General features: G+C 42.2%; 2 protein-coding genes across 3 annotated transcripts; one reads left to right on the top strand and one right to left on the bottom strand.

The window, feature by feature from the left end:
* The first annotated feature begins 42 nt into the window (after positions 1-42).
* Positions 43-5,862, top strand: LOC119732649 (nucleolar protein 7-like). Of its 2 annotated transcripts, none has more exons than XM_038206271.1 (6): positions 43-179; positions 890-1,072; positions 1,970-2,122; positions 3,304-3,542; positions 4,894-4,968; positions 5,691-5,862. In XM_038206271.1, exons 2-6 carry the CDS (start codon positions 891-893, stop codon positions 5,735-5,737), a joined length of 696 nt encoding a protein of 231 aa, XP_038062199.1. In that variant the 5' UTR covers positions 43-179; position 890; the 3' UTR covers positions 5,738-5,862. The 2 variants fall into 2 exon arrangements, with proteins under 2 accessions (XP_038062199.1, XP_038062198.1); XM_038206270.1 differs by having other exon boundaries at positions 43-180; positions 868-1,072.
* Positions 5,863-7,970: 2,108 nt separating this feature from the next.
* Positions 7,971-13,342, bottom strand: LOC119732668 (schlafen family member 9-like). The gene is made up of 4 exons (XM_038206303.1): positions 12,210-13,342; positions 11,514-11,636; positions 10,152-10,902; positions 7,971-9,924 (listed from the first exon to the last, which is right to left on the bottom strand). Exons 1-4 carry the CDS (start codon positions 13,303-13,305, stop codon positions 8,400-8,402), a joined length of 3,495 nt encoding a protein of 1,164 aa, XP_038062231.1. The 5' UTR covers positions 13,306-13,342; the 3' UTR covers positions 7,971-8,399.
* Positions 13,343-14,048: the final 706 nt, after the last annotated feature.

Below are 14,048 nucleotides of genomic sequence, written 5' to 3'. Positions count from 1 at the left end.
GGGTACCAATCTAACCTGGATTCTGACAACCTCATGTGCAGGGGGAGTATCGTTATACCGTTCATTTACATTGACTGAAAGTGCAGCTGATATCGCATGAGAACGGGGTTGAAAGCACCTTTAGCCCTGCATACAAAAACACGTGTGATGAGCACTTGAGACTTGTGTTGCATAAAAAAAGTAATTATTTGTTTTAAATCGGGTTTTATTTGAAATTTGTATTCGGTGCCAATGGAGAGAGAAACAATTCATAATGTAGCCCAACTTCAGTGCCCTTAAGGTTTCAAGTTCATCTTGTTCCGTGTTCAACTTCAACTTTCAACTGACATGAGTGACAACATGTTCAATAGTGTACTGTTCAACTTCAAGTTGACTACATTTTTGCAAATTTTGATATTTTTGGTAGATATACCTGAAATTGTTGAACCATTGTGAAATAAAAATTAAATGACTGAACATGCTCATATTCATCATGGTCACACAATGTACATCGTTTTTCGTTTCTTTTTTGTTGAAAAACGGGCCAGTAATTTTGGAAAAAGAAGAGGATAGTCATTATAGTACTACAGCAGGCCTAACTGTACTTGTGTAGTTTAGCATGGAGGATGTGTTATTATTCCTCCATGAGTTTAGGACCCCGTTCCATTTAATAAGAGAACGAAAAGACACTTTTTTTAGTTCAATGTTTTGGGACATAATACCTCAACATTTGGCTATGATACAAGAAGGAAAAGTCGCTTTATGTGTTTGGATTCATTTAACAAGTCGAAAACACTAAAATACATGTAGCTCGCAGAGATACCATGTTGAATATCAGCTCGTTTAATTCAGTGTGTTTTTTTTGTTAATTTTAATTTGCATAACAATTTTTAACCTGTCCTGCGCACAGCATGAAGAAACAATCGCACAGAATGACGAAGAGTGAGAGTACGACAGTCTCATCGATGGAGGAGGATTTGGAGGAAGTTGATGAGATGGAAAGCGATGATGAAGCACCAGAAGCCGTCTCTTTCAATCAGGGCAGAAAAGAAGCGTTGGAATCAATATCCCACGCACTACAAGATCTACAGAGGTATGCAGTCTAGAGCATGGTTTTATCTTTAGTCTCGGTACAAGAATTGAATTGGTTAAGGCGCTGTTGTGATAGAGGGCACTATTGTTGGGCGTGTTCGGTCGATCTGTGTCATCGGTTGATCGCGCTGGTAAATCATGGCGGATATCTCAGACTATACTGACTTTACTGATGAAAAAATCCTCCAGAGCTGTGAATTACATGTTGAAAGAAAAGGTGTTTAACTGATGCTATCGACTGATAGCATCATGATCGACCAATAGTGCAGCACAATCGACCGATAGCGTAGCACGATCAACTGAAAGTGCAGCGCGAACGACAGACCGTGCAACACGATCGGCCGATAGCGCAGTGCGATTGACCGATAGCGCAGCGCGATCGACCGATAGCGCCCAACACTATCCTCAAGATGAGTCAAATCAGGTCTTGAGAAATTTAGGCACCCAGACCCAAGAACTTCCGAGCATACGTCACCAGTGCGCATCAGTTGAAAATAATGCCAGGGATGGAAGTCGGGTCCATCACAAGGCCAGTCACAAGTCCAGTCACAAGTCCAATCACAACTCCAGTCACAAGGAACAGTAGACGAACAATAACAAAGGCATGCCTTTGTCAAAGCTCATTTGAATAGCTTGTGAGTTGAATTGGGACTGGAGGACTTGTGATGGACTTGCAGGGACTTGCGATAGACTGGACTACATCTCTGAACAGCGTAGATGGGGTACGCTGAGAATGTCTCGGGTTTCTTCTGTGGAGTATGGATAACACTTCAAATCCCTGCACAATTCTTGTGTGTGGTTAAGCAACAATTCATAAAGTCAAATGCATAATTGACAGGTTGATATTGTGATACTGAAAATTTCGTTTTCTAATTTGTCATCGACTGATTGTTTTCAGAGTGAAGTTGAAGGCTAAAGAGAGACGTCGAGATCGCGACAAACTCCTCAAGGAGCAGAAACAAAAGAAGAAGGTGTCGTTGAGTAAGGCACGCCTCCCTCCTGAGTTACTGGACAAACTTGCCCAACAACAGGACTCGACGTTAGAACAAAGGTAGCGTCAATTGCGGAGATTTTTATCTCTGTTTGTTAAGCATTTTTGTGTCAAATCATTCCTTCAACATCTTAATACTTTTGCCAGTCCAAGAGAGCCAGCCTTGTGTTCTTTTTGTACCTGTCTCACTGACTGACTGACTGACTCCCCTTCACTTGTGAGCTGGGCAGTGCTATCATTAAGCGTAACTCCCTAGGCCTTTTTGTTAGGATGTAGCCTCAATCCTGCAAAATCCTCCATTGTTTCTTGAATATGGTCCATGGAGGGGTGACCACTGCCTGAATCCTGCGGCAGAGACTGTCAATATGTTGAGGCTTGGCCAGTGACATCCTGGAGCAGTAGGGAGGATTTCAAGCATAATCCTGTCCTACATTTATGCATGACTGAGAAAAAACAACACAAGGTCTGGCCCAAGACCTTGACAAAGTACATCCTACGAAATCAGTGACGCATTTCTGCCATATAACCTCAATCCTCCAAATTCCTCCACTTTGGCAAAGAAGATTTTGAAGGATTCAGGGCGTTTAGGGTTAAGGGTGTGCATTGAAACAGGCACCCAAGTACCCCACAGCTGATGTCACCGTTGTTCCAGATTATGGGATCAGGTACCTGTGACCAACTATACAAATTACTTAACAACTTCTCAGACTATGAAAAAGAAAGGTTTCGAATGCCCTTTGTGGAGAATTTTTCGAAACGAAAACCAGGCTACATGGAAAACCACACAGCTTTCACATTAAGTTGCATTTTACCGGGCAACAGATGACGCTTGCATTTTGGGGTTTGGTTTCTTTTACGGGTATCTGGGTACCCATGTTTAAATTCACGAGGGTCCCAAGTTACCGTACTATCCGTAAATGCACATCACTGTTCACTCACGGGGCCCCCTTCAATGGAGAAACCATTGTGCATGCTATTGTACAAAGCAACTGCCCCGTGACGGATTATCTGAACAATAGTTAGCACAATGCTTTCGCCATGGGAGGGGGCCATCGTGATGAGGTGCAGAGATTGGTCTGTAAGACTACCCTATAACGCCAATGAATGGGCTAAATGCGGCACATCATGTAGACCAGATGCATGAAAAGACTTCTAGTAAATAGCCATTCTTATCAACTGAATATAATTTTTATGCACTCTACGTCCAGCTAATTTTGTGAACATTCCTTTTTTTCTTTTAGTGAGAAATCACAAGACCAACCACAAACGGAATCCAGCCCTACAGAGGAGACAACAGATCGTCTCAGAGAGGATGATGAAGACAGTGACTTTGAAGACTTTGATGACTTGGACGAAGAGAAAGATCCATCGACCATTCAAATCATCCAGAGATCCAAAGTACACCATCCGCCTCCCAACGAAGCTGCTCGTCAGTTCCTGCAGAATCAGTTGTATGGCTCAAGAATACCGCGAGAATCCAGTAAGTGTCTCTGTGATATTTGCTGCCGAACAATGGACCCTCTTAGCCTGTCAATCAAACAGTGCACATTGACCAATCAGATTCAAACCCTTGGTCAGGTGACCACGGTGGCTTGTTGAAACTCGGTCAGTCAGGGCACGTTTTTTTCGGTACAGATCCAAATCCTGATCCTTGGAAACAGTAACCGTGCTTTTACAAGCAAAACTGTGCCCAATCCAGATCTCAAGTCGTGTGAGAAGCCAAACATAAACATGGAGATGGTTGATGTTGTAGGTTGTTTAGTTAGTTTTGTTAGTTTCGGATCTCGAGGTGATCCACCTCTTGAGAAGGACTCCCGAGATCTGTGATTCAGATCAGCATCCAAGCAAAACAAACAAACATATCCCAAATCTGGAACCAAGCAAAACAAATGAACAGATCCTGGATCTGGATCCGGATCCGAGCAAAACAAACAAAAAGATCCCGGATCCGAATCTGGATCTGAGCAAAACAACAAAAAGATCCCGGATCCGAATCTGGATCTGAGCAAAACAAACAAATAGATCCCGGATACATATCAGGATCCGATCCGAGCAAAACAAATGACAGATCCCAGATCCAGATCAGGATCTGAGTAAAACAAGCAAACAGATCCTGGATCCAGATCTGGATCCGAGCAAAACAAACAAACAGATCCCGCATCCGGATCTGGATCCAAGCAAAATAAACGAACAGATCCTGGATCCAGATCTGGATGTGTGCGAAACAAACCGGGCCTAGCACGGCAAGAAATGTACAAAAACCAAGAATTTGGAAGAGATAATGGCCAACTTGAGAAAGGTCCATTCATTTTGAATGTCTAAAATCCCCGAGAATTCTACTTCCAGGATAAGGTTAAGGTAAAGGGGACGAACCTGCATTCACAGGAACGCAGTCCCAATCTCTCTTTCAAAGCGATTGGGTCAGACTCAATATAATGCTGCTGCTGTGGGGGGATCGCCACACCTCCTCCACAGCGAGTATGTTACCTTTCCAGCATTGAATAATGCCGGTACCCATTTAACACCTGGGTGGAGAGGAGTAATAGAGGTAAAGGGCCTTACTCAAGGGCACAACACGCATGGCCACGGCAGGGCTCGAACCCACAATCCCACAATCATGGGGCCTGTGCTCTTACCGCTAGACCACATGTGCCCGTAGGATAACTTGATTTCGAAAATTCAGATTGGATGCATCAATGTCAATATAATAGAACTGTAGTCCTGTAGAGTAGCCATGTGTTCTGCACGCAATTTTAAAGTAATGAAGGGAGTAAGTACAGGTTTCTTTGGAAGTTTTGCAGTTTACCAGGGGGATCTTCTTATTTTTTCAGTGACGAAGAACGTTTCAAGAAAACTGAAGAGATTAGGAAAGCCAGGTGTGAACTTCCATCATAAGAAATCACTCGGTAAGTTTGAAAGCAATCAGTAGGCATGTCGATGTTTGCGATGACGATGACTTTTTTCAAAGAAGATGATTACGGTAGTATTAAGAATTATGAATGCATACATGAAGAAATTAATGAATGATCTATTAATTAAAAAAATACATTGAAACAAAATGAGACAAGCCTAGAAAAGCTGGTCCCAGAGGGCACAAAATTCTATTCAATCGATTGAGAATGGCTGTTCGCCTGTAGTCTTTTCATGTATCAATTGTTCGAATTTAGTCCATTCAATGGCGTTATGAGGTCATCCTATTTCAAACGTTTGGGCCAAGGTAAGACTTAAGCAAGTCTTATTCACAAGTGACAGTCAGTCAGTAAGGCCCGTCTCAATTCATATCTGGGACAAGTTGCGGACATTGTGTTGGGTATAAGTTGCAGGATTCTGAACAACTTCCCCGCAATCTTCCCACAATGAATCGGCGAGTCAAGCAGTTGCTAATGAAACTTTCCCCGGAACATGTCTGGGACAAATGCAGATCTTCTTCCGGACAAAGCGAATGATTCCACCCGCAAGTTGTGCCGAACTCGTCCAGAATATGAATTGAGACGGCCTAAGTCAGATACATATAGGACATAGGCTTATGCCTCTCGGGCCAGCAACAAATCCACCAAACATACCAGTTTTACTTTTGTACAATATTTGCCAATCATGAATGATTTTATTTTTCTATTTTTTTTTGCAGGAGTCAAGAAGAAGAAAGGAAAAAGAAGTCCAACTCTTGATCAATAAATTAAGCATCAGCCAATAAACTAGAAGTGCAGAAGTTTAGATTTGAAATAAGCAAGTTTCAATCTAGATCCTAATTGAGATTCAAATGAAGTTTCAGGGGTATTGGTGGGAGTGGTGGACCGGGGGGGGGGGGGAGTTCAAGGCGGATGAATTCAATCCCCGGGGAGATTCAGTTAAAAAAAACATATTTTCAGCTTTTAGTAAAATATTTTATATTGTCCACTTTCCAAGTAATTCTGAGATGACCCAAATTCCCTTTTGTAGGATCTGAAGAAAGTTTGTAACTTATTTCCATTCTGTGGAGAATTTAAAAAAATATTTAAAATTTGCATTAAAATTATGAAGTTCACCATAGGTATATAATCAATGCATGTAACTATACCACTCCATTTCTGAACTGATTTTTGTAAATAAATCTGACAAGTCGGCATAAAACGTTTTTCAGCTTTTGTGAAATTAAATCTGTTAAAATGTCAAAAGCAGAACTTACTATAATTAGAGTACACACCACACACCTTAGCCTTGATTACAAGGCTGTGTAAGTGCTGTATCAGCATGCGATTAAGCATGCATTTGCCGTTTGTTCCTCTATATGCATGGACCTTACTGATAAATCTGAAACAATCATGTGCCAAGCACATGATTGTTTCAGTTTTATCAGTATTTGGTCTTGCTAGGTACCTATTGTGGCGGGGAACTCCTCGGGCCAAACCTAAGCTAGTTGGAACCAAGTCTGACACCCATTACAGTGCAGCTGATCTTTCCGAACCCAAGCTTTCCCCAGACGAGAGACCACTCAGAGTGACCTCGAGGCTCAGGGAGCAGGTCCGTTTTGGAGGAAATGTTCCGCCGATTGTTGGGCCTAATTGCACAGTAAACCAGCAAGAAATACACCTTGACAAAGTACAACAGGATTCTCAGCACAACAAATATGATCGTAATTTATTACACAATAATCAAGAAATATACAGTAATAATTAGGACTTAAAGGGAATGTACATCATTGGGTTTTGCTGTAATTTTCAGAAATGAATTATTTGAGGGGTTAGTATAATAGATCAAATATTGTTACACTGACATGTTTGTACTTTTTTGTTCGAAAATGCTGGAAAAATCAAGAAAAACAAATATGTTCAAGTAGTCTGGTCCCTGACTCCACTAAAGATGAAATGTCTCAATTTATAGATGCCGGAAAATTGTAAGGTGAGGGAACCAGTCTAGTTGGCCTGCACCTGTTCATGAACGTGTAACCAATAGCAAACAAAATTTGGTCAGAAAAAATGGTAAATTTGGCGCAGTAGTTAAAAAATAGTTAGGTTTTTCCAACGGTGGTCGGCCGACCACCGTTGGAAATGTATACAAAAATACCACTTCTCTTGAAAATGACTTCACACCAGGTGCCATAATTTTACAGGATGCCTTACACTGTCATTTACATGCTAGTAAGGTATTTCGTAAAAACTGGGTAGTTATATTTTTCGATGTTTGCAAATGTTGTATATTCCCTTTAATAGGGCTGTATTTATTACCAGGGTCACTTAATTATAGTTGGGAGACCACCCACTGCTCACAGCAGCAGCAACGTGCACAGCATCAACAATGCACAACAAAAATGTTAGCAATGCACCACTAAGTCAGCATGCGCGACTAAGTCAGCAATAAGCAACAGTATAAGCAATACATTGTACATGTATAGGCCTACTACAATGTAAGCAATGCACACCAATGTAATAAGTAATGCACACCAATGTAAACAACGCACGCCAATGTAAGTAATGTAATGTTCTGTCCAAGGGGCTCTCAAAAGTGGTAAAAACGCGCCCTCTTTGTTGGCGCACGGAGCCCATAGTCCCTACACTTTCCTTGACACTATCAACTCTACTGGTCATCCAAATATTATCGTCTCCATCACATGCACTTTGAATAATACTTGGGATATATATACACCAGGGGTGTGAAATCTCAGCTTTAAAGCTGATTTCAGCTTTTTTTATTTTGCATTTCAGCTTTTTTCCCTCACTCGCTGTGTACAAAAGGATAGGAGATTTTCCAAGGTTCAGCTTTTTTACACCTTTTTCAGCTGTTTTCAGCTATTTTTATCAGTGGTCACTCACACCCCTGATACACGTAGTGTGCAGATGTGCTTTATTCTCTCAAAATATTTGATTTTGTTCTAGACTTGTGTGCTTTGCCCTTGAATGAAATACGCATCTAAATTTCCCCGCAGTGTTGGAATCTTTGTGAAATACATAGTCTGGGCTAATTTTTATTCACGTATTGTTACTTGTTATCCAAATCGCCCACTGACAGACTGTGCCGAGAAAGCAGAGCAGACCTTGCCATGCTTTTGGACATCCCATCACCCATTCGTCCCTGACGCTTACATGGTACCAACATCTTGTTATTTAACTGATCAAAGACTTTCATAACTTAAGTTTGCAGCATTCTTAATGTTAGTATGAATAATGCCGAAGGAATCGTATTCATAACCTAAGTTTGTATTGATGATAGTTGATCCACTTTATACAGTCTTTAATTTTGATTGTAAGGCGCCTTTGATCAGTTTTATCTGGAAATTGCGCAATTAAGCATTAATAACTTTATCGTGTGAAACTTGTTGGATGACATTTAACGAATTCAGGTTTCCTTGTTCTTATACTTATCATTCATTGACGTAATACTTTCGGACTGTTTCAAGCAAATTCGTGTCAGTACACATATTGAGCACAAGATCGGCACCAACGCTGAGGAATTCTAGCTTGGTTCGCGCCCTAGATGCCAGGGCTAAGACGTAGGTCTTCATCGTGTACTTCTGGAGAGTACCTTCATTTGGCATTATGCCAATAACCACCTGGTTCTCCCGGCCAGCGAAACTTTCTAAACCCTCAATGCGCACGCACTGGCCGCGTGCAGGCACTTCATGCGTTCCGTGAATGGCGTGGACGTTCGGAAGAAGATGGAAAATGATCAGCCTGTAGACGCCAGCATGCTGGACATCGATGATACGGAAGATGTGCTCGGGAACTGTTACAGGTCCCAGAAGGAACTCGGAAACTGCGTACAGCTTCTGGAGATTTGTCCCCTTGGTTTCTCCGTACCCCGAGAGCCTCATTTTACGATCTATCAGAATACCTATCTCTGATGGAACCCCCGAGACAGGTCGACCACTCTGTACAAAATTCTTGTAAAGTTCGCACAGATATTGCCACTTTTCTTGAAACATGCATACAACTGTGTTTCTGACGGGTGCATCATATCTGCCTTTGTCAGAACGAATTCGACGCAGGAAGAGAGGGGGCGTGGCCGTGTCCTCTCCAACAAAACAAGGGTCTGCCAAACTGATCTTAAAGGCGGAGCCTTGATCCGATAGCAGCTCTTTGGTCAGAAGGCAAAAGAACAGCACAGCATGAAGCACCTGGGGACCAGGCACGCCATTGTTCTCAATGCCACCTTCTTTCAACTGTTCATCTATGTCTCGGTACAACCTCATGCATTCCTTTTGCACAGAGGTTGTCATGAGGCTGCTCAGTGATGCTTTGTCGTCATCTACATCGTGCCGAATGAGTGTAATCTCACCAGGACTGTATCCCATGTTCGTGTATTTTTTTACAGTGGCTCTCAGCGATTCGGGCGACAACGGCGTGGCCCTCATCACCGGCCGTTCACCCTTGAAATCGTGCGCCGTCGTGGGCAACACGCCGTAACACTCCGTGGAGACGAACTTTTGAAAGAAGTTCGTTATCTCCTCGGAATTTCGTATCACCACGTTGAGAGTCACAGTCTTACCGTTGGACTCACGCATAAACTCCCTTAAAGTCTGGTAGTAGTGCAATTGCTCGACGCTCTGCGATTCGTCAGAGATGACCACCATCCTGCATTCTGGCTTCTTTCTTAGCCAGATACACAGACACTCCAGCCAGTCGATTTGGAAGCACTTTATAAAAAACGTTTTATCTATTTCTCGCACAGCCACACGCATGTCCGTGGTTAGATTCTTAGTGTCTTCCTCCACGTTGCTAGGAGGAACATCCCTCCTGTTCAGAAAGTTTTGTGTGTCGTCTAAGATGAGATATTTGACGGATTCAGGCAACGTTCCATCTTTAATCTTCCACACAATGTCGTCGAATGCAACCGAGAGACATATTTTCTCCCCACAAAGAGTTGAGCTCTTCGGAAAAACCAATTCTCTAAAAGACAACGACAAAATATACAGAGTCTGAATTAAAATGTATGGTATTGAGACATAACTTTGGGGTTACATGGCAATTAATGAAAAGTACGCAGTTTGATGTATAGATCTACGGGACCTGCATTAACTTTTGTTCAAAACTATGTCAGAAAGCACCTATATGTGAAAGACAATGTACCTATGAATCTTTTCTTGGATACCCACTTATTAGAGAAGGATGCCTACCTCACATACTTGGCCATCTGTACATTCGACGGTATGTACAAGATCTGCTCTACTTCAGCCCCACCGAGACGGAGGCGCTTGGCTCTCTCGATGCCAATGACTGTTTTCCCAGTACCTGGATAGCCCTGGATGTACACATGAGGAACCTCATTGCACAAAGTCAGAGCTTGGAGCTGAGATGGAGTCAAGAGGTTCATCACCTGGACTCCCATCAGGTCCCGCATGTACAAATAGGTCTCCGGCGTGAACGAAGCCACGGCGACAACGAGGGCGCTGACTAAGGATTGCAGCTTCTTGAAGTGCATTTGGTGGTAGCTCGCTGGCTTGTTCGCGGGTGTGTGACACCGGATGCTCTCGATAATGCCGGGAATACAGTCAGGGTCCGTCTCCAAATCAAGGCAGCAGCTCTTGACGAAGAAACGGCCTTCTCCGCCATGCTTTGTGAGACATTCTTCAAGCTCCGTGGACGCCTTCTCGGAGTATTCCTGCAAACCTATTCCTGCTGACCCTACGGTCACCAGAAAAGGAGTGTCTGTTTCTGTGAAGACTACAATGTCGCACATGACCTCTTTGGCGCATCCAGGTCTGTGAATGCCAATGTCGGCCAGTATACATTGCGACACAACACATACTCCCTTGGTACTTGCGAACCTGTCTTTCAAGGAAGTGGTGATATTCTGGAGTACGCTAGTCCCAGTGTAAGACACCAAACTGATGTAGTTCTCCGGCCAAATGTGTAGGCCTTCCTTTACTGTGAAAAAAAAACAGTGCAGAAAACAAATTATTGGATTGATTTGCCCGGCCGCAATTTTTTTGGTTTCCTGCACCATCGTTCAGTCGCTATACTCATTACAAGAACGCGTGTAACCATTGGTTTTCGGACTTTGCTTCCCTTTAAAAAAATATCCAAATCCATGTCAAAAAGAAAAAGTGAAACTTATTCAAGAGAGTAGTTGAATTTATTTCCACAGAAAAATATGTAATTTGAAAAAAGAAAAAGAAAAAAAATGGGTCACAAGAGCAGTCCGACAATACATGTACAGCGATTTCAAATGCTTCTAAAATTATCTACAATCACCATAATATTTACTACAACCACGTGATGCTTTCACGCATGCGTGTTATGTTTGTTATGCTTGAGTGTTAGGAGTGTGCTTTTACCAAATTAAGTCGCATCATCATATCTTTGCAATTACTATAGCAATCAACCACTGGATGAGTATAGTGTTATTGTGTAGGGCAGTTCCGCTACCTTGAATTAATGGTTGTTTCCGTTTTTGTATTTTTAATTCTACTTCAAAAGTATCTCACATTTAATGATAAATGCCTTAAAAATAAACTTTCATCTTCCAATGCACTTACTTGGAAACATTCGTTCTCGTATGTCCCTGTGTGAGCTTTTCAAAGCAAACACTTTGCACCCGCCAGATATGTGAGTGCTCAGCATTTCAAACTTCTCTCGCATTTCGTCACTTCGTCGTTGCTCTGTTCAAGAAACACAACGATTAAGATGATGATTGGGAAGTGCTGAGTCAACCAGGCAGCTGGCAGTTTTCAACATTCCACAATCATTTAACGTCTCCAGAATAAATCAAACGTTTACTCTAAGCTTACAATTGTTTCTGTAGAATTTGATGGCATTAAAAGGTTTGGAGTAGGCCTATATTACTTTTTTTTGAGTTTTTCTTATCTCAAAAGAAAATTAATATTGATCGATGCATTCTGCCGCATCATTACAATGGTAATAATTGATTATATATCAAGCGTTGTAACCGTATACAAATTTTAAAACTCTAACCCGACTCGCAACTTCACAATGACCAAACGGACATGCAGTTGTTTGTTGTACGTTGTGCTTGGGTTAGAGTTTAAACGCTAGTAAACGTTTAGTGCAAATATTTACATCGCTGGATACACTTTTTCAGAATTGTAATGACGACGTTGTTGATGATACAGTAGTTATGAAAATATATAGGAAACAGTATGTACGACAGAAATGTTTTTATTTGTTATTCAAAACCGTAAAATATGTACAACAGATATGTTGTAACAACATACCTGCTATCTTGTCTCTCAACATGGCTTCCACCCACTCTTGAAACTTCATCTTCCTTATCACCCTCTTCCCCTTATCATTGACTCCAAAGGTATATGATTCAGGCTCCTTCTGAAACACTCCTCCGCAAAACGGGTTGATTCGAACCTCGACAAGATGCAAGTCTCCTTCCAGAGAATGGAAATAGACATCCCAGTGCTTCCCTCGAATTGGTTGCTCATTTAATCTCCCCCATGTTTTCCGCTTGGCACAGCAATCAAGACATCGCTCGATTTCCGTCTTAGCTTCATTAGAGATCACCTGGCCGACAACTTGACACTGATTGTCTTCCACACCTATGATGACACAGCCGCCTTCATGATTTGCAAAGGCGCCAAAGTAATCAGAAACATGCTTTTCAATGTTAGCCGCCAGCGCCATCCCGTCCTTCAGCTTCTTGTATTGGACCATCTTGGATTCAGGTATCCCGACAATATCCCCCTTTTTGAGGTCCAACAGTCCACGAAAATGATGTCTGCTGCTCTGCGAATTGTCATCGACAGCCAAAGCGGCCCCCCTTTGCAATTCCACAACCTTAGCTTTCGGTAAGTGATCATCGAAGTCAAAGAAGGGACGAGTCGCTGTGCTGTCCTCCTCTCTCGATAGGATGGCTTCCACCAGGTGGTAATCTTGCACAAGCTCCGTGCTTGTATCTGTCGGCAAGCGAAGGTTGTAGTTCACGGTGGCTGGTCGGCGGCTTGGAGTGACGTAACAATACAGAAACTCTGCATCAGCAGGCTGACTGCAGAAATCAAAGCATTCCCTCCATTGAGGAGGTCGAAGATTCTTCAGGAGTTCCTGCTCGATTTGCTTCCTCCATTCGTCCAGATGTTTCTGCTCTACATCCGGATGATCTCGGTGCACATTCCTCAATGTGATGACTTCCCTGCGGTCCGAGTTGAGCGCAGCGCACACCATGCGCACAATCTCTCCACTCTCCAGTTTCCTCTGCGCTGCTCCATCTTTTGTTTTCGTCACAGAATTCATGATATGAATATTCATGGTGCTTTCCTCACCAGTAAACTTGTCCGCAGAAGCCATGTTACACCACACGCTCATGCAGTCGGGATTGGCAGATCGAAACCAAAACAGGATCTCTGAAGAAAAATGCATTAATTAAATTTGCTGGATTCATTTCCTTGAATTAATTCACATTAAAAACCCCTACAGGTTCGCGTTTCTTGAGTTACAAACGCAGAGTGGTCGGGCAGACAACTATTTCATTGAACACTGTTTAAAATTTCAGTATACATGTACATACACGTACATGCAATTTCAGGTTTGATGACGCCATCAGCTAAGATAGGGAAGTGAATACTGATTTAATTCGGAGAGGATACATGTCAATCATGCCGTAAAATAACATGAAAATATGGAAAATATATATGTATGTATTAATAACAACTAACTTCCGGTTTGATGACGTCACAGCATGAGGGATCCAAACGTCAGCATTAAACGGACACACAGAGAGGTTTCAGACCTACTTTTACATTGACATTTAAACGAAAATCAAGATTATATCTCTCAGGGTTGATTTTTCAGGAATTTTCAAAGGAAAAGAGGTCTTTTCATTCGAACTTCGATTTCATGACGTCATCATTTTTTTCACGCAAAGGTGTTGTCTGCATAAAGGTCATCACATATAGTAATTTTGAAGCAATTACCGCAATTTTTGCCACAATAATCGACTGAAAATTAATTTGTAACATTTTCAACCTGACGCTAGAGGGCGCTCTAATATTGCATGACGTCAGCGGTAATTGTTTTTAAAGTACTACTTAGCCAGAGACTTACATCGT

This window comes from Patiria miniata, unplaced genomic scaffold (genome assembly GCF_015706575.1).
Source record: "Patiria miniata isolate m_02_andy unplaced genomic scaffold, ASM1570657v1 HiC_scaffold_24, whole genome shotgun sequence".
Lineage (NCBI taxonomy): Eukaryota > Metazoa > Echinodermata > Asteroidea > Valvatida > Asterinidae > Patiria > Patiria miniata.
This window is presented reverse-complemented; position numbering and strand designations above follow the sequence as displayed.

What these genes read in the sequence shown, in the direction of transcription:
- LOC119732649 (XM_038206271.1), top strand. Translation starts at nt 891, where the DNA reads ATGAAGAAACAATCGCACAGAATGACGAAGAGTGAGAGTACGACAGTC. An exon ending in GCACTACAAGATCTACAGAG is followed by an intron (nt 1,073 to 1,969) that starts GTATGCAGTCTA and finishes GATTGTTTTCAG; the next exon opens with AGTGAAGTTGAAGGCTAAAG. An exon ending in CCATCATAAGAAATCACTCG is followed by an intron (nt 4,969 to 5,690) that starts GTAAGTTTGAAA and finishes TTTTTTTTGCAG; the next exon opens with GAGTCAAGAAGAAGAAAGGA.
- LOC119732668 (XM_038206303.1), bottom strand. Translation starts at nt 13,305, where the DNA reads ATGAGCGTGTGGTGTAACATGGCTTCTGCGGACAAGTTTACTGGTGAG. An exon ending in ACGAGAACGAATGTTTCCAA is followed by an intron (nt 10,903 to 11,513) that starts GTAAGTGCATTG and finishes TTTTTTTCACAG; the next exon opens with TAAAGGAAGGCCTACACATT. An exon ending in CAGATGGCCAAGTATGTGAG is followed by an intron (nt 9,925 to 10,151) that starts GTAGGCATCCTT and finishes GTTGTCTTTTAG; the next exon opens with AGAATTGGTTTTTCCGAAGA.